Consider the following 22,455-nt stretch of genomic DNA (forward strand, 5'->3'; position numbering starts at 1 on the left):
TACAACCTTCATATTTCCTGTATGTGCTGCAAAAAAAGAAACAGTAGTTGAGGTGAAATGCTACCCCCCCATTAGTGTGGAGCCTGTGGCCAGGTATATTACATATTGCGTCTTTAAACAATGAGATTGTTCTAGTAGCATTGCATAGTAAGTAGGTTGCTGGAGTCACTGTAGGGATGGAGGTGATGCAGACGCATGTGTGAAGGCCCTCGCATGTGCCCAGGGTCTGATGAACACCCAGGGGGGCTCCAGGGTTACACCGGCACATGTTTTGTTTTCCACCTTGATTAACTCCTGGAAAAGAAAGACGGAGTTACCATGGGCGTCTCACCTGTGGAATTAATTATCGGGCACAAGATAGGAGGAAGGCTCACTCAGCTTCCACCCACTTCCTAATAAACAAGCTGTGCCGCTGCGTCTCTCCGTCACAGTCGTACGGGACTCTAACCAGGTAAGAACCCCCCCGCAGACGATCTGTTTCCTACTCTCATCTAAATAATGTTGTATTAACACATGGTTTTCACTGTCAGGAAGCTGTGTTCATCATCCTTCCAGCAGAATGCCCAGCCAGCTCGAGGGTGCGATGGATGCGCTCATAACGGTTTTCTACAACTACTCTGGAAACGATGGAGACAAACTGAAGCTCAACAAGGGCGAGTTAAAGGAGCTGCTCAACAGCGAGCTCACCGACTTCCTCACGGTACAGTAGACGCTTCGTCATGTATGACTACGTGGGTGAATGTGTTGGGTATTTAAGTAGAAGTCTCTGCATCATGAGGCAGAATCGGACCAGCCGGACCAGGAAACGTGCCCCCCCGGTGGAGTCTTATAGCTCAGCTCACTGCAGCGTCTCCAGTAGACTTCAGTTCTTAGTGTGCTGAAAATGAAGCAACCTGTAAAAGCCTCATTGACTGACAGCTGATCCCCACAGCTCAGTTATTAGCTCTTATTTGTGGCTGGAATATCTGTATATAACTAGATGGAGCATTTTGTTATGTTTTGCATAAAATTCTTACTTATTCTAATAGTGGCTTTTTTTCTTATTAAATGTATTGTTCCATAAGAAATGCCACCTTAAAAAAATAATAACAACAACAAAAACAACAATAATAATAATAAGCTTTATTTATGTTGCACCTTTAGTAAAATAAAATGCAGCTGGTATTTAAAAAAAGGGCACAGAAAAGCTAAAATAATACAAATTAAAAAAAACAATAGATTTAAAATAGGACAATACAAGTAATAAAATAAGTTGATGGAGTTGAAAACTATTTTTAATATATAAAAAATATCGAGTATGATAAATATAGAATAGATATAAAATAAATACTGTTAGAAAAAGGTTGAATTAATTAAGTTTTGAGCTTTTAAAAAAAAAAACAGAAGTTGCTTGTCTGGAGGGAGTTTGTTCAATGAAACAAAATGGTAATTTCAGTCATATTATCAGGCTGGGGTAACTTTCTTTTTCTTGTTTTAATTTGTGTCATCATCATCATTTATCATAAAGCTCTTAATAAAGCCCCGGATTTCCTGGGTGTTGGTTCACCAAAGTGTGACCCTCATTACCTCAATGGATCTATAGTGACCAATAATACGGTAATCCACTCATCAAGGGTCCTCGGATGATGCTTTCATGTCCCCCCGACTCACTTGACAGAACCACGTTTCCACTGCTGTAAAGAGACGAACATGCCGACCTTGTCGGAGGAAACGGTTTCCTCATTGATTGCTATCCTGCTGTCAGAGTGTAAACTGCTGGTGGCTCTCACATCACAGCGCTGTGTGAAATAAAGGCTGAGGGGAGAAGGAGAGGGTCATTTAAAGATAAGCCCCGGCCCCTGAGTCCGTGTGATAGCGGCCGATGATTGAGAGCGTTAACAAAGCGGCCGAGGCCTCAGAGTCAGACCTCTGATGCCTTCACACACACATATATATATATTTTATCTTCTTGTCCTCCCTCATGCGGATGGGAAGCCTCAGGTGCTCACGCATCATCATCATCATCATCATCAGTGGCCCATATCGCCTCCAAATATAGACGCTCCCATGATGTCATCACATTCCCTCGAGCTGCAGTCACCTCTGAGAATAAACGCAGCGACGCGTTCGCCCTCAGTTTCCTCCGACAGAAAACACTGACACTTGCAAGGCTTGATAGACTACTATGTCTATGTGTGTGTATATATATATATATATATATATATATATATATATATATATATATATATATATATATATATATATTTTAAAAAAACAACTGTAAGCTGGAGATGAATGGCAGTGTAGTTCAATAAACACAAACCTTGTCACAATATTATTATTGTGCTATTATTTTCCTCTCAATTTTGGCTCATATATATGTTATTAGGAACATATATATACTCTGACATGATAAATATATATATATATATATATATATATATATATATATATATATATATATATATATATATACTTTATATGCTGCTATTTGACTGTGAAACTGGGCTTTACTGGAGAGGAGAAAGTACGGAAGTCAACTTTTGAAAGTAAAAGCGTTTGTTTTGAATTCCTGGTGGGGAATTGTTTACTGTTGGAAATGCAGGATTCAGTTTAATGAACCTTCAGCAGCTCCGAGGTTGTATTTTCCTAATGAAATCGATCCCATCTGAGTCTGCCTTCAGTGTGGACTGTTTTTTAATTTCAACCTTCGCTAAAGATGTTGTCTTCGACGAGTGTCCCGACGTAAAGATCAGCAGGTGCCTCGGAGGTTAGGCGGCGTAAAAGGAAAGCCATGTCTCGCCTTTCAATCCTGGAGGAGATGAGCAAAAGCCATAAATGTCGTGTGTGTGTGATCAGCTGCAGCTCACGGCTCATTGAGCAGCAACATCACTCTGCTCTCCACCGGACACGAGCGGCAGCTTCTGAGTCAATACGAAGCTCCAACAACTATCACTCCGTCGGTGTAACTCATCCTACATGGACAGACTGATATTTCCTATAAAATGACCTAAATCTAGAAAGGTTAACGCTCTTATTAATTGCTTGAACGATGTCAATACTATTGGCTAACAAGTCCAAGATATACAGGAGAATCATTAAGAAGAATTCTTGTTTGTTGGACTAAAGTTCTCTTTATATTTTCTCGTTTTTCAGTCTCAGAAGGATCCGATGCTGGTGGAGAAAATCATGAACGACCTGGACTCGAACAAAGACAACGAGGTGGACTTCAATGAGTTCGTCGTGTTGGTGGCCGCCCTGACTGTCGCCTGCAACGACTTCTTCCAAGAGCAGCAGAAGAAAACCAAGTAGATGTCCGTAGAAAACCGCCTGTGGACCAATCGTTTAAAAAAAATGCCACCACATTAAAAAAAAAACATACAGTCAATGTCCCATCAGTGGAATCATTTGTAAAACAATGACGTTGTGATCTCACATTACATTAACAGTAAATACTCTTCTTCGTCTATACAGTAGATTGTACAGTAGGTTCAGGTCATAATTGAGAGGCTTAACCTTTAAAAACACGCCTTAAATCTTTCGTCGTCATGTATTTTTGTGTAAAAGTCTTTGGAGACGTTGTCTCAGCCGGATGATGCATTTAGTAGGAAACATGTTTAGTCCCTCGTCTGTCTCGCTGTCAGTCAGTGTTCCCAGAGGAGCAACACTTTTATTTTCCCCCTCATGTTGGCGCAAAGAGTCATGGGAAAAAGTCCCAGGATCACAGTGACGAGAGATCTCCTGTACAACGTCTGTAACATTTAATGCTTTGAGGTACATGTTGTGTGAAAATGTGTTTCATTCTGACCCGCCGATACGGTTTTAAACAACAGTTGAATTTGAGTCTTTAAATATGAGAACTTCTATGGCAGAATAATATTATTGGTGGACCTGCTTTACAACAACAAAGACAGCTGACACGCCTCAACGCCTGTTTTTGTTGTTGTTTTTTGCAAGTGGACACAAGGTAAAAACAAGAACTTTGTGGTGTATTTTTGCACTCACACCTTCTCATGTGAAACTTGAATGTAAACGTAACTAGGAACGATAGCTGTCCAATTAATGTAGCAGAGTACAAGTTCATTATTTCCCTCTGAAATAGAAATGCTCAAATAAAGTTATACGTGTGAGAGAGAGAGAGAGTGTTCCGTCATTCAGCCTCCGACGTCTTCACGACCGCCATGTCTCAATGACACATCGCCCCAGTGCGACGGACCACCTGGGTCCAGCAGCCAATCACGCGGACGCGTCTTCGCCTCCCAGCAGAAGTGCTGACATCGTCGCACGTGTCGACTCAAGCGGGCTTTTTTTTTTTTTCGGAGGGTTTTCCTCTGAACTTCCCTAAATACCCGACCAGGCGGCTAATTTGCGATGACATTCTCTCCGCTGTGACGTTGGAGGAAAATTACTGAAACAAAAATACAGTGCGATGCTTTTATGCGGCGCAGATGGTGCTCGCTCAAAAAAAAAAAAAACCTCACCATTAAAATGCAATTTGTCTGTGATTGACTGTAATGGAGCAGAATAATCCCCCAATCAATGTGGATATTTATATCCTCACACTCCACACGCACTGTTTAAAGTGAGTGTCTCCTCATTTCCTGTGACTGAACGTCGTGTTCAAGAACCGGAGACTTTTCCCACCGATCGTAAAGTATGAGTCGTGTGTCGTGATGTGATAGCTGTGTGTGTGTGTGTGTGTGTGTGTGTGTGTGTGTGTGTGTGTGTGTAAGCATGACGTGTTGTGAGTGTGGAGGCGGGAATTACTAGCAATTAAGAGAAGCTGACACCTGAAGTGAACATGCAACTAAGTTCCCAGCATGATGGGAGAGACACTGTTAATATCTTTATGGCTATATCAGAAATTAATTACAATAAATGCTCTTTTATTAGCTGGAAAATTAAAAGTCAGAAGCTCCTTTATGACGCTGGAAGAAGGAGACCAGAAACTCTAATTACCAGAGAAGAAAAAACTAAATTAAGAAAAGAGACGTGACAAAAAAAAAGAAAAGATGAGGTTCATAGGAGATAGGTCAGAGAGAAGGAGGCTGGGATATCGAGGATGATGGAGAAAAAGGCTTGAGAGGAAAAGACTGATAAAGTCTAAAGAAATTATTATGATTTTGCATCTAAAACATGCCACAAACACAAAACATGTTCCCAGAAAGAACACCTATAGTCGTTGACAACATCAGGAAATCAATTAGAAAGAATTGTCCAACAAGAAAAGAGTGATGGAGGAAGAAAAGAGGGACAAGCCCAAAGAATTCTTTCATATTTTGATTAACAAACATGTCGTATTATTTGTGTATAATGAGTTTCAGGCGTAGAACAGTTTCTCCTCATTTCTGTAGCTGCTACCTGCGACGAATGTCTTTAGAAATGTGCCTCGAGCTCTTTTCTCCCACATGCTGTCCCTTCTACAGTTTCGTCACTCTGTGCGTCACTGTTTGTGTCATAAGTCCCCATTAGGACTGGCCTGTGTGTGTGTGTGTGTGTGTGCGGGTGTGTGTGTGTGTGTACTGAGTGAACACGGTCCTCGATGTAAGCATTTTGCAGAACAAGGGTTACACAGCTGCAGTGCAGTCTCGAACAGAACAACAACAATATGAAATGAATTCAATTATAAAGACGGACAAGATGAAACATGATGAAAGCATACAAAATGAACAGCATGCAAGAAAATCCAAAAGAAATACAATCCAATCAGAGGCATACAGATGACAGAAAAGAAGCAATTATAGGAGAGAGCTCAGTGCTCGATTTTCTGAAATTAAAGATTGATTTTAATCTTGATTAAACACGGTTTGACGAGAGCAGATTTGTGCCACGTAGAAAATAAAGATTTTTAGCTTTAAATGCACTCTACCAGACCAGAGACGGGTGTTTGCTCAGCGCTCGGCTTAGTAAACACTGTTACCTCTGTCGGCACGTTTGCCATAGTTTGTACTGTTAGCGCCGTTAGCGCCGTTAGCACCAAGCCGCCGGCTACGTTGTCGGTAGGTTGAGAGCCGAAGCACTCGAAATGCTCTCAATATCTAATGCTCCTTCAACAAATAAGAATTACATTTCATGATTAATCTATTTTATGTTGTCCATTTAAAACTCTGCCCCTCCTACGTTTTGTTTTTACATATTTTTTAACGAACTGTAAGAGAACTAAAAGAGAAGACGGATGAAGGCTTCAGGTCTTCCTCACAGTTTCAGGCGGCAACAAGAAGAAGAAAGGCGACGCCGTGAATTGTCATTATATGTGTCCGAACACCTTTAGTGCTGCTGATTAGAGCTGCAGATGGAGGATGATCCTGTTATGAAGCGATTTTTCCACGGATGCTTGCTTTGTCCCCGGAAAACTGTGCGGTCATCCCCCCGGGGGACGATGATGGGGTCCTGAAGCTCGTGTTGGCCAACGTACAGCCTGATCCGTCTCCCACACTGGAAAAGAAAAACACGTTATGGTGGGCTTTGCATCACTTCTAATGTCTCCTGTGATTCACACCAGACGTATACCAGTTTGTTGCTGCACAGGAAGGAATTCAGCCAATATGGCCATCCAGAGAACCAGAAAACATAAAGACCCTCACAAAAAAAGAAAATACCAAACATATTACAATCCATCCTGAGGACATAATGCATGCACAAAATTGAATGGCAATCCATCAAGGACCTAAACTAAAGTTTTCAACCTCGCGATGGTGCTAAAGGAAAAATAAATCAGCATTAAGATCCATCCTCTGGGGACCATAAGTGTCCAAAAACTTTATTCACTAGTTGACATGACACTTCACTAAAAGGCATGATTAAAAATGTATGTGCAAAAATAAAAAAAACACCAATCAGTGAGTAAATATATCAAAGTATATTTGCAAAAGAAGATTCAAATGATTAAATAAATTATATTCAAAACCTAAAAAAACAGACCTATTGAGAATAACGTTTCTAAAATATAAACACACAAAGAAGAATAGTCTCATGAGGATGAAAGTGTGATGTTTTATAGGGCACAGCAAAAATATTGAGTGTCTGTTTCCGCTTTAAGCCCCCGCTGAGTGATTGACAAATTAATGATTTTGTCTCTCAGAAAGGCCAAATTCAAATGTCACGCTTGATTTTCTCAACCTGTAGAGTAACAGAGGAGTTCAAACAAAACCGTCTGCATCATCACAATCAACCCGTCAGTCAAAAACACACTTAACCACAGCATTGTCGCATCATAAACCTGATTTTGAATGGCACAGATTTGTACAAACAAATGATGTCGTCCTGCCGATAATCAGATCAGAAGACGTAATTTCGTCTCTTCATTTGGAGAACTTTGGAGGTTTTTAAAGGTTCATTTAGGACTCACACATTGGTTTTTTTGGTCTTTTAATGGGATTTGATCACAGCTGCTTTGTACCCACACCTTCATTTCCTGTAATAGTCAAATATACATTAGTGAAAGCCCACTAGAGGTGCTTACCACCACAATATGCACACACACACACACACACACACACACACAAGGATTTCTGCTGGAAAGACGTGGGTCGTCATCACGCGCTCGTTCATCACCAGCTGCGGCTGCAGGTGTCTGTCAATGATAAAACACCTGCAGGCCTTTTATCACCACTCGCTCCATTGGTTTGCACCATTCAAGCCATCATTTTCAGAGAAATCGCCTGCTGTTCTCTCGGCAGTGACAGCGAGGGCCGTCGTCAAAGATAGTGACATCATCCCACATCTCAAGCGGAGATAAAGAGGCACGGTTGGCCGTTTACAAAAGCCTGCAAGTTCTTGCTGAAATACACTGAAATCTCAACTGTGCATGTTTATTTGTATATTATAGTATGAAGTCAGCTGTTCATGTTTACATCTTTACACAACCAAGACAGTTTTCAGACACACTATAGTTGTACTGCGGCACAGCGAGGCTTTGAGCGAAATGCTAACGTCAGCATGCTAGCATGCTCATTGTGAGGATGCTAACATGCTGATGTTGGTGATCGAGCTTGTTAGCTTGGGGTACGTCATAGACAGGGAGTAGATATATTTTATATTTTTTTCCATTACAACGGGAAAGTCCTTCGTTTTGCAGATGTTTTGGTGATAAACCAAAGTATCGGACACATGTGGCCAAAGGTAGTTAGGATGGGCCCCAGTGCACAGCACACACACACACACACACACACACACACACACACACAGATACACATACAGACACACATTATTGCATAATATTGTCAAATAATCAAATAGAGACATGACATTGGACAATATGAACATGCAAATTACCCAGCAATCATCATTGCATATCTGTATGTGACAAAAATACCTACTTTACATTTAAATGTTGTATAGTTTACCACCTAAGTCAGTAGGATCCATCCTCTGAGAACCATGAATATCTATACAAAATGTTCATGGCAATCCAATAGTTGTTAGGATATTTCTGTCTGGTCCAAACTGGTGGACCGACCAACACTGCCATCCCTAGAGCCATCACTGTGGCTAAAACAATGTGTATCCATTGAATGAGACTTTAATTCACAGGAATGGTTCGATAGTCAATATCAGAAATGGTTGAAAAGACGGCCAGCAGAGAAACAAGCATACTGGCTAATCCATCACAGTGGCTCTGTCACTCAAATGCTTCAAATTTACCACAGAATGTGAAAGCTTATGTACTTTAGTGCACTGAACCAACGGAAGCAGTGCTGTCTGGAACGGTGGAGCAGCGAATACCTCCCATATGTGTCTCTCCACCGAAACTAATGAATTGAAAGTAATTTAATGGAGCAGTGAACAGAACAGACAGATATAAATGTAAAGGAAATGTATAGAATAATGTGTATTCATCTGACAAAAGGTTCAGATCCCGAAAATAAATAATAAGTCTGTTCTTGTTCTTGTGTCCCAGTACTACAAGGTGTCGTCGTCGTAAGTGCAAATCAAAAACAGGAAACACAGTTGAGTGCTGTGTCATGCGGTATAATTTTATTACAAAAAGGTTTTATACAAATTCAACTGCATAATGTCAATGAACACTTGTATTTATTGTATTGATGTGTTGCCCTCTTTGTCGTCTGTGGCAGGATGTGACTCAGCACATCATGCATCATGCGGCAAAATAAACCCACCTTTATTTTCAGGAATGTTGATCATGAACTCATACGTAATATAATAACAATATCATAAGTCTTGATAAGTACACAAACTTTACACAAAACAAAAACAATAGCAGTTCCACCAAACACAAAAGGACACTTCATTAAGCTTTATTGAGCAACAACCAGAAGGAGAAAAGAATTAAAAACAAGTTTAAAGTCTAATATAACATCACTGTGTCTGTATTTATCAGAGGGGCCGACTGGGTGAATCTCTTGTTTCTTTTTTAATGAAATAATTGAGGGAAAAAAAAAATAATGTTTGCAGTCAAACGGTACATTTGTATGTCATGATCCTGCTGGGATCAGTTATTGAAACAGAAATCCTCCACGTTGTTGAGCTTGATCGTCTGCAGCTCCTGGCTGTCCAGTAGCCTGTAGCTGAAAGACACTCGGCTGACGAACTTCCCGCTGGACACCATCCTCACCACGGTGTTATCGCAGCCGATCTTCATGTGGGCTGCGGAGGAGATTTATTATTGAGCCTCAGTTCAGCTGGTTTGATAAGGAGGAAAGGGAGGAGATCGGCGTGTACTCACTGGGTCCGGTGAAGGAGATGCAGAGGTCTGTGATGGGCAGCAGCTTCGACGTGTCGATGCCGCTTCCTCCCAGCAACTGCACAAAATCCCCTGATTCTGCACAGCCAGGCATGGACCTCTGTGGAAACCAACACAAGGCTTCATAAGCAGCCCAGTATCACAAAATGCAATCTATTGGTTTTGTGTACGGGGTTGATCGTTCTTTTCGCGTCACGCGTCAATAATGCCGATGGAAAGTCAATTGGGAGCTTCATTCTTGGTGGACACACAAATTAAATGCATCCACGTGACTAAAGCAACAGTCAGAGCAAGTGACGCACTTTATAATATCTAAAAAGACGACTGTTGGTGGGAAGGGAGGTGGACGAGTGCAAGAAACAGGACTAACAGCCAGAAGAACGGCGTTTGACACCGCGTGGTTTTATGGTTTTATGGTTTTATGGTTTTATGGTTTTATGGTTGTGGTTTTCTTCATGTCTTTGTAAGAAGTGTGATGGAGGAGCTGGATTGTCGTGTGTTTACGTTTATAGTTTTATCTTATTTTAATGGTATTTATAATGTTAAACCTGCATTAACACATTTTTTGGTCACTTGGGGGCAGCAGGAATTCGCCGTAAACACAACCCTGGCATTTTATCAGCTTTTAAGTTGATGTGGTGAACTCGTATGCGAACAGTTTGTGTCCACCTGATGAATAAAAGTCAAATATTCGACTGGTGAGAGCAGTGAGACTGAACCAGTAAAGTTCTGGGTCATTTGATTGCCATTGTTAAAATACAAAACACAGATTTCGCTCCTGTTTTGACATACAGGTATGAGGTCTTGCTGTTCTATTTACTTGTGTACTTCTTTAGCGTCAATAGCATCAAAAAAAAATGTTCAACATGAACTTGGAATTTAAAAGACATAATATCAGCAAGCAGGCAAATCAAGGGTAGCAGAAGAACTGCACATAACGTTCAGGTTTTAAAGAGCCAGTTCAGTCAAATCACAAACGTTGCAATTAAAAAAATACTTTAAACCAAAAGTCTGTAATCGTCAAACAACGACCCTTAGTCAGCAGTCCTCAGCGTCTGATATCGACGCACCGAGGCACCCTCTAGTGTCTGAGACAAACCCGGCTTTCAACTAACTCCATTGTAAACACACATCGTTATTAGAGTGCTTTTGGTGCATAAACCTTACCAAGTATTTTTATTGCATAAGCAAACGTAAAAATGTAGGAAACCCACGCTGGAACGTCCAAAACTGGCACTAGAGTGAAAACTACAGAGTTCATAGTTTGAAGCACAGGGCCGCTGACCGACCCTCCATATTTGACGAGTCCGGAGTGAGAATGCGTTGCTGTCGTGTTTAATTTTTTGGCTGCTTTGCACACCCTGAACAAATGTCAAATCATCTCTTTTGTACTGGAGTAGTGGCAGACAGTGAGGAGACGCAGAAAGAGCACCGAGGACACAGTAAAGTGAATATTGTACATAAATCAGGTCTTCTATGTATTTGCTCACCTTGGGAAGTTTGTTGTAGTGTCCCAGGCTGAACTCGGAGACGTCGATCTCCACTGGATAAATGATGGAGAAGCTGCAGTTCCTGTGCTGCTGCGGGCTCACCATTGTGTAACTGCCCTCTGGTGACTGGGAGATGACATTACAGGCTGCAAGGAGACAGGAGATGGAGAAGAAGAAAAAAGGAGGGGAGGTCACGAGGATTTCCTGGATGGATTGTCAAGGCGAAGGAAGGGCTGAATTCATTCCTAATTACTTGAGCTATAGCTTCAAAGGTCTGAAACTCAAACAGAGGTTGCTGTCGACAGAATTAAAGTCTGGTGTCGTGAAAGCAAATTAAGTGATTTTGGTTAAATAGAGAAATCAACAAGTTTTGGGTTCAATTTGTCTGCTTTTTTTTGCCTTGTCCTCACATGTTACTGCAGGACAGCGTCTTCCATGTGCTCCTGGTCCTGATCCAGAAACACAGTGGTGTCAAACTTGACCCCTGTTGGTGCGGTCGGTCGATGACCAAACCTCCCTGCTAACAGGCTTCTGTTCTCCCCACAGACTTATTCATGAATGTGACGCGGCCTCACTCACGGAAAGGATTGACGTGTTTCCTGACTGTCAGGGTGAAGCTGCTGCCGGCGTTGTGGATGCGGAAGAAGACCATGGCCACGTTCTGAGAGGAGCGCACGCTTCTCCTCTGCGACCCCGAGTCACAGTAATCCACGTAGCGCTCGTACAGAGGCAGCGGGTGATCCTGGGAGCTGGGGAACTTCTCTCCTTTCATCACCCAGCCGTCAAACACCTTCATGGGACACGATAACGGGTTACGGTCACGGAGGATTTCTGCAGGTTTCCTTTGTTGAATTTAATCAAAAACTGAACTTAACTCTGTGGGGAACATATTGAAGTTAGTGCTGGAGATTTAGACCACCATGATAAGTTTGGAGCACACTATGGAGGTGCTGCTTTTATAAGTTAAGCATGTACTGTTGCTTTATGTTAAAGGAGCTTTCTGTCTAATCAGGAAGCGTTTGTTTTTTTTAAGCTCAAGCAAGTTGCATGATCCCATTCACAGGCTGTATAGTATACCTAAACACAAACAAGGTCACATTCCATCACCAGTGATTACTGAATATATACATAGTTATAGACCTGAGGAGCTGTTTCTATGCAACAGGAGTTAAAGATGTTACAATTAAGGCAAAAACACACTTTTTCATGCACATATCAATTTTGAGATTTCGCTTCTTTTTTTCCAGACTATAGTGGAAAGAAAACATGCAGAATATGCATTTAGATATTTATTTCCCCACTTTGTCTATTTACATTTAGATTTCTCCCAAATCCACCAAAAGTTACCATTAGATAATGTCTCATTTGCATATTCAAACATAACATTTCAGACAACTCGTAATACAAAAACATATTTGTCTTAATGTCAGTAAGCAACTGGGACAGTTTGATAGTGATATCTATTTGTTATTTACCTTATTCACCTGGAGTGTAATTTTACAAAACAAACCTTTAAAATGTGTTATTTTTCTCAGACTCTGAGTCATAAATCTCCACTTCAGCAGCTCTTACATACACCAAACGTTACACTTTCATTCCTCTCTATGTTCTGAAGGTTTCTACTGAGGGGTTTGTTCACACATCATTCAGAGACTCATTTATGCAACATTTTGCTACAAAAAACATGGAGAATTTTCTTTTTTTATGGCTGTTGACAGTATTTTTTTCTGATTTATGAAGTGATAAAACAGAGATATCCAATAATCCCTGTGTAAAAGCCTTTGACTCTAATATGTTAACAACCTGGCTTCATCCAATGTTCTGGAGATTTATGCAAACATGTAATAACATAATGCCTGATTTGCATATTGAAACATAACATTTCAGAAGTTTCGTGGTGATATCTATGAGTTTCATACCATCCCCCTTAAAGCCCAGGAAGAAGATGACATGTGTGTGGAGTTACCGTGATGAAGTCTCCTCCGCTGCAGTCGATGTCCACGCTGTCGTAATCCACAGTGATCAGCTCGTTGGGCTCCGCCATGAAGAAAGCAGCGCAGCTGAGCTGAGGACGCTCCGCTGTGAAGGTGAACTGACCCTCCACCGCGACCATGTCCAGACAACCTGAGACACACAGCAGTGGGTTTACACACGCTTCATACACGCCACCAGCAGCAAACAGCAGGCAGGAGATGGATTCATTCATGTCATTTTATTGTGCCTTTTTCTTTTGCTTCTGTGCTATTCAAACTACTTTTTCTATTTTATTTTAACGCCAATAAATCAAATTGAAACTGAAAACTGAGCCGAGAGAGAAAGAGAGAGTAGTCCTGTTCAAATTGACACATTTTTTAATTTATTTTAATGTATTTAAAAGTAAATAAATGTGTCTCTTTACCTCGCTTTCATACACAAACGGAAGGTTTCATTTGACTTACGTAAAGGTCGGCGGTACATTAATTCCTCAGGTGTCTCTCTCTTGAGTTCCGAGTTGAAAAATGAAAATAATTCATCTTTGGAGATCTCGTTGTTCTGAAGAAGAAGAAGAAGAAGAAGAAGAAGAAGAAGAAGAAGAAGAAGAAGAAGAAGAAGAAGAAGAAGAAGAAGAGTGTACAAAGTTGACCTCTCATGTGCATCTTTACAGAAGTGAATAATAAGAAAGTTGCAGGACTCACCTCGATGTATCTGGAGTCTCCCTTCAGGACGGACAGACACAGCACCAGGAAGAAGAGCTGCTCTCGGAAAGTGCGCTCCATAACGCGCATCTCGGGTCTGCAGAGGCGCACCTGAGCGGAGAAAGTGTGAGTCGCTCTGAGCCCGACGCTGCTTCTTATAGGAGCGAGCTCGTGACGAGAGCACGAGAGGGGGAGAGAGGAAGGCAATCATCTAACATTACAGATATCGACAACTGCGTTTTGACCAGTCCTAAAACCAGAATCTTTTATTATTATTATTATTATTATTATTATTATTATTATTATTATTATTATTATTATGGGATATAGACTCAACAAAACATTAGAATAAATAGAAGTGCTGCTGTAGAAAAGATGAAATAGAAAGAGCTTCATGATCAGTGACTTTGTGGTGAACGAGAGCTTCATTCATAGAGTCCAGATGGTCTCAGTAAAAACATAAGGTGAAAGGTGAGTTTATGTTTGCTTTGTAAAACTTTATAAAACATTTAATATCAGAAAATTAGACTGTAGCAGGCAAACAAAAAAATGTATAATAATAAATACAGTTTTGTGTTTTCTTATGACTCTAGTTTATTGACATTCGTGTTAAGTTTACTTGAAGGTTTGGTTCAAAGTTAGATCAGCAGTTTTGAGTGAAATGATCTTGTTTGAATGTGATTTATGATAAATACCTCATATTAGGATGTTTGTCTTCTTTGTTTCAGGACAGCTATTCATGTAACCGAGGACTAAGCTGATTTTCTAAAGCTGAAGGCAAAGATTTTGGGACGCTGCTCATCATTTCTACACAAGAGGTCGAGGTGACCGTTATGATGATGAAGAACTTTGAGTTCTCCATCCAAACTCTGGTTGTGAGCTTCTCAAATATGACAACGGACAGTTCAGGATATCATCAGTGTGTTGGATGTAAGTTTAGATGAAGCTCCTGTGATGTGACTGAAAACACCAGAACTGCTGCTTAATGCATCTATAGGTGAGATTGGTGTTCAGGAACAAAATAAAAGGGAAATAAGATCATGTGATCAAAGGGTTTCCTCTCAGTACCATGACATTATAGGTTCTCCTCCATCATGGGGCCACAATGAAAAACATTAGTCTGGTGAGAAATACAGCATTTTTTACTTTTCTGAAATGGCTTTTATTAAGACAAGACGTTAAAGGTGCGACGTAATTTGTCATGCGCTGGTCACTTTTTGAGATTTTGGTCCATTTAGCTTCTTCTTCTTTCAGACTTCTGGAAAGAAAACATCCAAAATACACATTTAGGAGTTTATTTTCCTACTTTGCATATTTGCGTCTGTGGTGCAGGAATGAGTCCTAAAAATGAACAAAGCATAAATGCAATCAGCAGAAGTAAAAAGCCAACGTTAGGCTATAAAGGAACTCCACCACGGTCACATGACTTCACGTCTCCACCGCCAAGCTTAAAGGAGGACTAGTGTTCTGGTGAGGACGTTTAGTCATCTCATGAAGACTCTTGGAACATGCATGAAGATGAGGAAGAGGAGGAGTGGATGGAGGATTGTGTGTTCGACTGTCTGACAGTAGAACTGGATGATGGGGAGTTTAAATTCCCACGACGGCGTTGTCTAACTGGTGTAACAATCACACCAGCAGTACATTCACTGAAGCTTCACGCCCGTCGTGTGTGTGACGCCGTCCTGACAAAACCTCCCGGAGCCTTCGGCGCTGTGGTCTTTCAGGGAGGGTGAGAAAAACTCCAGCGAAACCTTGTTGGACGCCAAAAAATAAGCAGTTTCTGAGAGATGGACCCTTGCTTTTTGTATCCATGACACAAAACAATCTACGCCAAATCACACATGTAATCAGTATTCGATAATAAACTGGACAACATTCATTTTCGTTGTGTTTCTGCACATCTGCAGCATCCGTAAAGCGTCACTTGCTTGTTTATCGGCGTGAAAACAACTTAACGGTGGAACTAAATGCCTTCGCAATGACGTTCTTGGTTGCTGAAAAGTTTGAAGTCACATTCACGGATTTCGTCAAGGACACCGAGAACTCGTCTTCCACCTGTCTGAGCTCAGTCCCTGCAGGTCTGCAGGTGCCTCGGGCTGCTGAAAAAGGTCAATCCATTCAAATGCAGAAGAACTGGGCCTCGGTGTAATCGACGCTCTTGGGTGGCGAATTGGAGGGAAACAACATGCTGGTGTCTGCAAGATAAGCTGCGGCTGTATAAATATGTTTGTACACCCTGGAGGCGAATAGAAATGACTTGACACAATATGAGTTTGTAAGATGATGTCGCAAAAGTATCAATGTCAAATTCCAAACTCATTTTCAGTTTCCTCCTTATATTGGCGCTGTGTACATTTAAACCTCTGCTGCCGCTACATTCATACGGCTGCACACTCATCTCACTGCAACATGTAAACATGTATCCAACCGTCACTGCTCTGCTTACTCTTTGGCTGCATGCGTTCCTGACACATCCACTCACCTAAAAAAGCTATGCTGACCCACTGACTTCACCCGAGACAATGAGGTCATAAACCACAAAACATCAACACATATTCTGCATTCACATGAAAGCTATTTCTAGTCCAGTATCACGGCAGGTCGTGAAATAGAAATCACAAAATGCAATCTATATGTTTCGTGTGCAGGGACACAAATCGTCTGTTTTTATTTGGTGCTCAGCACGAAAATAATGCCAATGGAAAGTCAATTATCCTGAAATGTTGGTGGTTTTGTTGCCTGAAACTAACTGTTGGTGGTTTTGTTGCCTAAAACTAACTGTTGGTGGTTTTGTTGCCTGAACCTAACAGTTGGTTTACTCACAGACTCACATTACTTTGACTAATTTGAGACAGGCTATTCCGTTTGAGCGCCAATTAAAACTATTTCCTGCGACGTGCGTATACAGACTTTTATTTGCAGAGATGCCAACCACTTCATTTTAGCCCTGAGAGGTCTGGTTGAAAACCAGAAGCCATTAAGTACCGGTGAAGCGTCATCAGGCTCCATCAAATCAGATGCTGCCCATTGTGTCCTTTCTGGTAGTTCTGTACATTATCGTTTAGCGGAGCGGACTCTGACATAATGTCCACTTTAGCAAATGAGTTCTCTCAAAATATGCTTTCACCATTGGGGGGGAGGAAGTATTCACATCTGCATGAGTTGCAGCTCTTTGGACAAAAAAATGTCTCCATATAGCACGAGTGCCCACTTATGTGCTGCATCCTCAATGAGGCAGCTTTCCTTTTTCTTTTTCTTTTTTTATTTCAGCGTAGCTTCTCTTACAACAGTGGCTTCTTTGAAACATTTCAGCCATTTCATTTCAAAATAAGACTCTGTGTTGTCAGCGGGACATTTTAGACGTATATAAGTATATAAGTCAAAGGAAAGAAGCAGCCGGGACACAAGCAGTAAACATAAAGTTCAGCCGAGGTTGATGGGAATGTCAATAGTTATTTAGGTATTTGGTCATAACCCAAGGCTTTGGACAAAATGTCTGACCTCGGATCTGAAAAGTTATCAGTTATATCAACTGGTAATCTCACAGCGTGACCCACCTCCACCTCTCAATGCTACGTGTAACCCTCTTCTGATGAAAGGTCAGTCAGGAAGCCTGGAGCTTGGCGCGGCTGACATTTCACAAATGCATCTGAAAAAAAAACCTGCAACTTTTTTAGAGGTCAATGCTTTACTGTCAAAAAGTTTATTAAAAATTGAAACAGATAAACGCAGACAACAGATAGCAGCAGCACCACACGCAGGCCAATATGGCCTCCGAAAGTGAGCTAAACACCGTGTGCCTAGTGTCTGCCCTGACGCTGATAAACAGCCTCACATTCAGCAGAAATCACACGTTAATGAAAACGTACATCTCTCGTAGAAAAAAAAAAAAAAGAATTTCAGCCGTTTCCATATTTTTCAGTATTGTAAGAAAATTGTGTTTCTTATCACGCGATAGCTTACACTCCCTCTCGCCTTATTGATCGCCTCCTGTCCGATACGTCTTGGCGCTCAGACTAATATCAAAAGGCGTGAGAGGAGGGAACGAGAGCGGACACGTCCAGGTTTGATCGTATCCTCAGTGTGACGTGTATCTCGCTCCGGACGTCCAGCTGTGCTGGTGGATTAGAAAAGGTTATTGGATCTTTGTTCAGGACGTGTTGGAAACAAAAACACAAACTTAAGGTTTCATTTCATAGGTCACATGTCACATGACTACAATGAAATAAGAAGAAATCAATCGTAGGTAATACGAACACCTTGTTTATGCAAGCCTGCTGCAATCAACGAGATGTAAATTAAATACTAGTATTTATACAATTTATTAAAAAAAAATTCAAAACTGCATCTGCTGCTCCATTTTAAATGTCCTTGTTATTATGGATTTGTTGTTTTATCCATTTAAGAGCATCATTTGAAACCCTTAAGAAAGACTTAACATTTTTAAATAACTCAGCTACAGGATATACATGTCAGCAGGATAAATTCAGTTTGTTTACAACATTTGAGACGTATACGGATGAAACCGATCAGAGGATAAAAATGCGTTCACTCCCTCTGACTCCTCTGGTTTGAATGCACATAAAGTGAGATAGTATTCACTGTAAAGTCGATGTGATTAGAGTCATTAAAAGAAAACCAACGCTTAATGAACTGTGACTAAACAAGCTGTGCGCTCCAACACCCAAACAACCGTACTGTTTAGTCTGCCAGAGAACGATTTACTGTGTCCCAACTCATAACACATCGTATGCTAAAATGCATCTGGTCGCATTTTACAGAACGCAAGCCAGCATGCTTTTGCTAGTGTTCCTTTGTGCAGCGGCTATGTGAGCAGGAGCCACGTTCAAGGTGCAAATGGACTACAACTGCATGTTGTTGTGCATCTCTGTGTTTCAAGAAGACAATTAATGATCCTTGAATCGTTGATGCGATTAAAGTTTTATTTTGTTCAAAGGTTGCTGTGAGCATTTCTTTTATTGACAATCCAAATTCACTACTGTACAACTATTGTTTATGCATTTATTGATTTCACTTGCAAATCACCATTTACAATATAAAACATACAAATGTTACCATTGGATGTATTGTACCAGAAGTTAGCTTAAAGCTAATGTAGTCTCTTGGCAGGTCACAATCAAAACATACAGACAAGATAAAAAAAAAAAGTGCACGTGTCCATGACTTCTCCTTCAGCGGCACATGAAAACTGATGACTGATCTTAATGCTCATGCAGGAGAAAGGTCTGTGACAGCCTGGCGACCTCAGACCTCATCTGTGTGTGTATGTGTGTGTGTGTGTGTGTGTGTGTGTGTGTGTGTGTGTGTGAGTGTGTGTGTGCACACATGAATATATACGGACAAACTCCTCAAGTGTGAAAGCCTCCTCTATGCATCAAAGTGTAACATAAGCAGTCTGTACCGTGTGTGTGTGTGTGTGCGTGCGTGCATGTGTGTGTGTGTGTGTGTGTGTGTGTGTGTGTGTGTGTGTGTGTGTGTGTGTGTGTGTGTGTGTGTGTGTGTGTTTGTGTAAGAAGGATTCAGTCGAGCCATGCGTAATTCAGATTTGGGGAAACAAAGGCCTGCTTATGTCATAACCGGGTAAGCTACACATTCTTGCAAGTTGAGCAGAAGAGACTGAAATCCGGCTTCCTGGTAAACAGGATGAGCGCTCATTCATCTTTAGCTTTTATGTGTCTTCCAAGAAAGGCCTACTTTACACATTTATACATCTGATCCGAACACACACACACAAATAATACTGAGCATTCAATGTATCCGTTTTCAGAGAATAACTCAGAAAATCTTCCTTTCTTTCTTTTTATCTGTTTGTTTCATTTTCGTCCAGCTGTCTCCTGTTGAAATCAACTTTGTTGTCAAAGACCAATGTTTCGATCTCATGTTTCTCTTCACTTTTTCATCAAGACGATCTTTATTTTTGTCCCTTTGATGTGTTTTTTCATTGGCTCCCACACTTAGGTATCCTCCTTGAATGGAGCTGATCCAGTCTTATCCACTGTACTTCTCATGCCCTCTGCTGGTCAGCTGAGGAGTCCGCAAAAATATGCCTTTACATATTTCGTTGATCTATTACACCCAAAGACTTAAATACAAACACAGAGATTATCTGACACTGACTACATCACAATGCATGGTCTTCTGTTATAAATAAATAAATAAACAATAAGGGGTGCACATAGATTTGTTGAGGGGCCTTGCACATTTCATGGAATTGCCTTTTATGATATATCACATTAAAATACAGACTTGAAAGCAAAGCAGTTTTCACAGTATTTAAATGTAATATATGCTGTAGAAACGTAACAATTACACATCATTGTACCGGTGAGTCCAGACAGTTTTGTCATCTACTGTTAACAATGAACTATAACGAATAAGAATAATAAACAGAGACAGTGCTGTAGGCTAACAGTCTGAGAAGCATCCAATGCTCCGAGTATAATCTTAAATCCTTTATTAATGCATTAATAACATTGACTGAAAGTACTCAGAAGTACTGCTATAGATGCTACCTATAGTCATGCATTGTATTCTATAGTAAAACTGATATAATATATATACATTTAATCAGTGGTGGAAGAAGTACTCAGATCCTTTACTTCAGTAAAAGTAGAAATGTCACGGTCCAAAAATACTCCATGACAAGTAAAAGTACAGAAGTGTTATGAGCAATATGAACTTAAAAGTATATGGCTCATTTTAAAGTGTTATATTATTAAACAATGTTATTCAATTCGTTTTTTGTCACCAACAAATACATGTATATACAACCAATTGAAGATACTTTGTATACTACTGGGTAGTGAAGTACTGCTTCACATCATATAAGCATATCGTATGTTTTCTTTTGTTCATGTAAAAAGTAACTAGTAACTACACGTGTCAAATAAATGTAGCGGATTCAAAAGTGCAATACTTCCCTCTGAGATGTGGAGTATAAAAGTAAGTAAATGTACTTAGTTACATTACATCACTGATGGAGTAGAAGCGTAACGCAACACAACATAACGTGCAGTAACATTCAGAACAAAGGAAAGAGAGGATGAAAGGTCGCACAAGTTCATCCTGCATGTCATGAACCTTTGTGTTCAAACTGCATCAATACACAAAGAGAATATGAATATATTATCATAAACAACACACAGCTCTTTAGCCTTTAAAAACAATTGTTTAAGTGTGGAAATGCTGATGTTTAGCAGGTAAAGGCCTAATGTTCCCCGTGTTCACTGTCTTAGTAGATAGCATGCTAACATTTGCTAATTAGCACAGCTGGGGCTGATGGGAATGTAGTTTGAATCGGTCATGAACCAAAGTATTTGACAAACGTACATTCTGACCTGATGGTGGCGTTAAATGAAAAGTCAGAGGGTCCTCAAAGAGATTCCAGCTCATCCTCAGGGGAACGTCAGTGTCTGTGCAGACGTGTATTTCATGGCAACACAATCAAGAGCTGTTCAAGTATATTTCTGTTTCTACAACCAAAGGGAAGCTCAGTGAATACTGATCGTTAAAGAATGCGGAGACAGCGGAACTGACAGCCTGTGCTGGTTTTGTTGTGGTGAAAGTGAGCATCAAACATGTCGATCTTTAAATATGCATCCCCCTCATCTCTTGCAGATATGACCGGGTCAGCCAACGTCCACATTTCTATGACTCCTTCCAGGAAAATGTGAATGAATGGGGTCATACTGGGGACATATTAGGGCATGAAGCATGTCAGCAGTCATGCTCCAGAAAAGCTCTTTGTCAATAATGACAATGTCGGAAAAAGTTTAGAAAGCAGTTGCTTAGGAGATATATTCATAGCACCCTTTATTGTCACTCCCATTTCTATGAATAATGTGCGTATTCCTCAAACAGGCTTCACTGTTGATTAACCTCAACAAGAGGCCCTGAGACTAAACGATGCACTCAGTGACACATCAGGTCACAACGTTCTCTGCTGTCACAGAGAGGTCAGCAATATACATATCTATACTTTTTTAATATATTATTACAACCTGGACAGTTATGATGTCTGATAAAACTTAATCTTGCAAACTTAATATTAAAATCCAGGCTTAAAACGTATCTTAAATTTAAATGAAAGTATCAATTCCACACGGTGAAAATACTCCACTACAAGTACAGCTCCAGTATTCAGAATTCCATGTCAGTAAAAGTACATAAGTATTATCCCGCAAAGTGCATTTAAAGTATTTTAGAAGTAAAAGTACCGCTGTGTACTGCTTTGTATGCATGGGACATCTTAAATGTAGAATCTGCAAAGAAACCATAGCTATTGAATAAATATAGTAGTTTAATAAGTACAATATTTCCTCTGAAATGTAGTGCAGCTAATATGGAAGTAGTATAAATTGGAAATACTCAAGTAAAGTATCATTAACTCACATTATTGCTTTAGTTGTAGTTGTACTTGGCTACTTATGTAGTAACTTTCCACCACTAAGGTTTTGCATCAGTATATGATGATCTTGTAAAATATGATGAAATTAAAATACTCATCAGTATATAAACTAGGTAGTATTATCTCCATTAAAATCAGGGGTGGAAATAACAAAATAAATGTCATTACTGTGACAAA

At 40.4% G+C, this 22,455-nt stretch overlaps 2 protein-coding genes across 2 annotated transcripts; one reads left to right on the forward strand and one right to left on the reverse strand.

Moving 5' to 3' along the window:
• Nucleotides 1–369: 369 nt before the first annotated feature.
• On the forward strand, nt 370–4,117 carry s100z (S100 calcium binding protein Z). The gene is made up of 3 exons (XM_068705585.1): nt 370–451; nt 531–700; nt 3,136–4,117. The coding sequence occupies exons 2-3, from the start codon at nt 560–562 to the stop codon at nt 3,289–3,291; spliced, it is 297 nt and encodes a 98-aa protein (XP_068561686.1). The 5' UTR covers nt 370–451; nt 531–559; the 3' UTR covers nt 3,292–4,117.
• A 4,823-nt stretch (nt 4,118–8,940) lies between these two features.
• Nucleotides 8,941–13,947, reverse strand: crhbp (corticotropin releasing hormone binding protein). The gene is made up of 7 exons (XM_068705586.1): nt 13,848–13,947; nt 13,611–13,704; nt 13,139–13,296; nt 11,752–11,962; nt 11,173–11,318; nt 9,665–9,782; nt 8,941–9,585 (listed from the first exon to the last, which is right to left on the reverse strand). Exons 1-7 carry the CDS (start codon nt 13,935–13,937, stop codon nt 9,431–9,433), a joined length of 972 nt encoding a protein of 323 aa, XP_068561687.1. The 5' UTR covers nt 13,938–13,947; the 3' UTR covers nt 8,941–9,430.
• Between the last annotated feature and the right edge of the window lie 8,508 nt (nt 13,948–22,455).

The sequence above is a fragment of the Cebidichthys violaceus genome, unplaced genomic scaffold (genome assembly GCF_023349555.1).
Source record: "Cebidichthys violaceus isolate CVI_PGR_0920_01 unplaced genomic scaffold, fCebVio1.0.p SCAF_12, whole genome shotgun sequence".
In the NCBI taxonomy this organism is placed as follows: Eukaryota; Metazoa; Chordata; class Actinopteri; order Perciformes; family Stichaeidae; genus Cebidichthys; species Cebidichthys violaceus.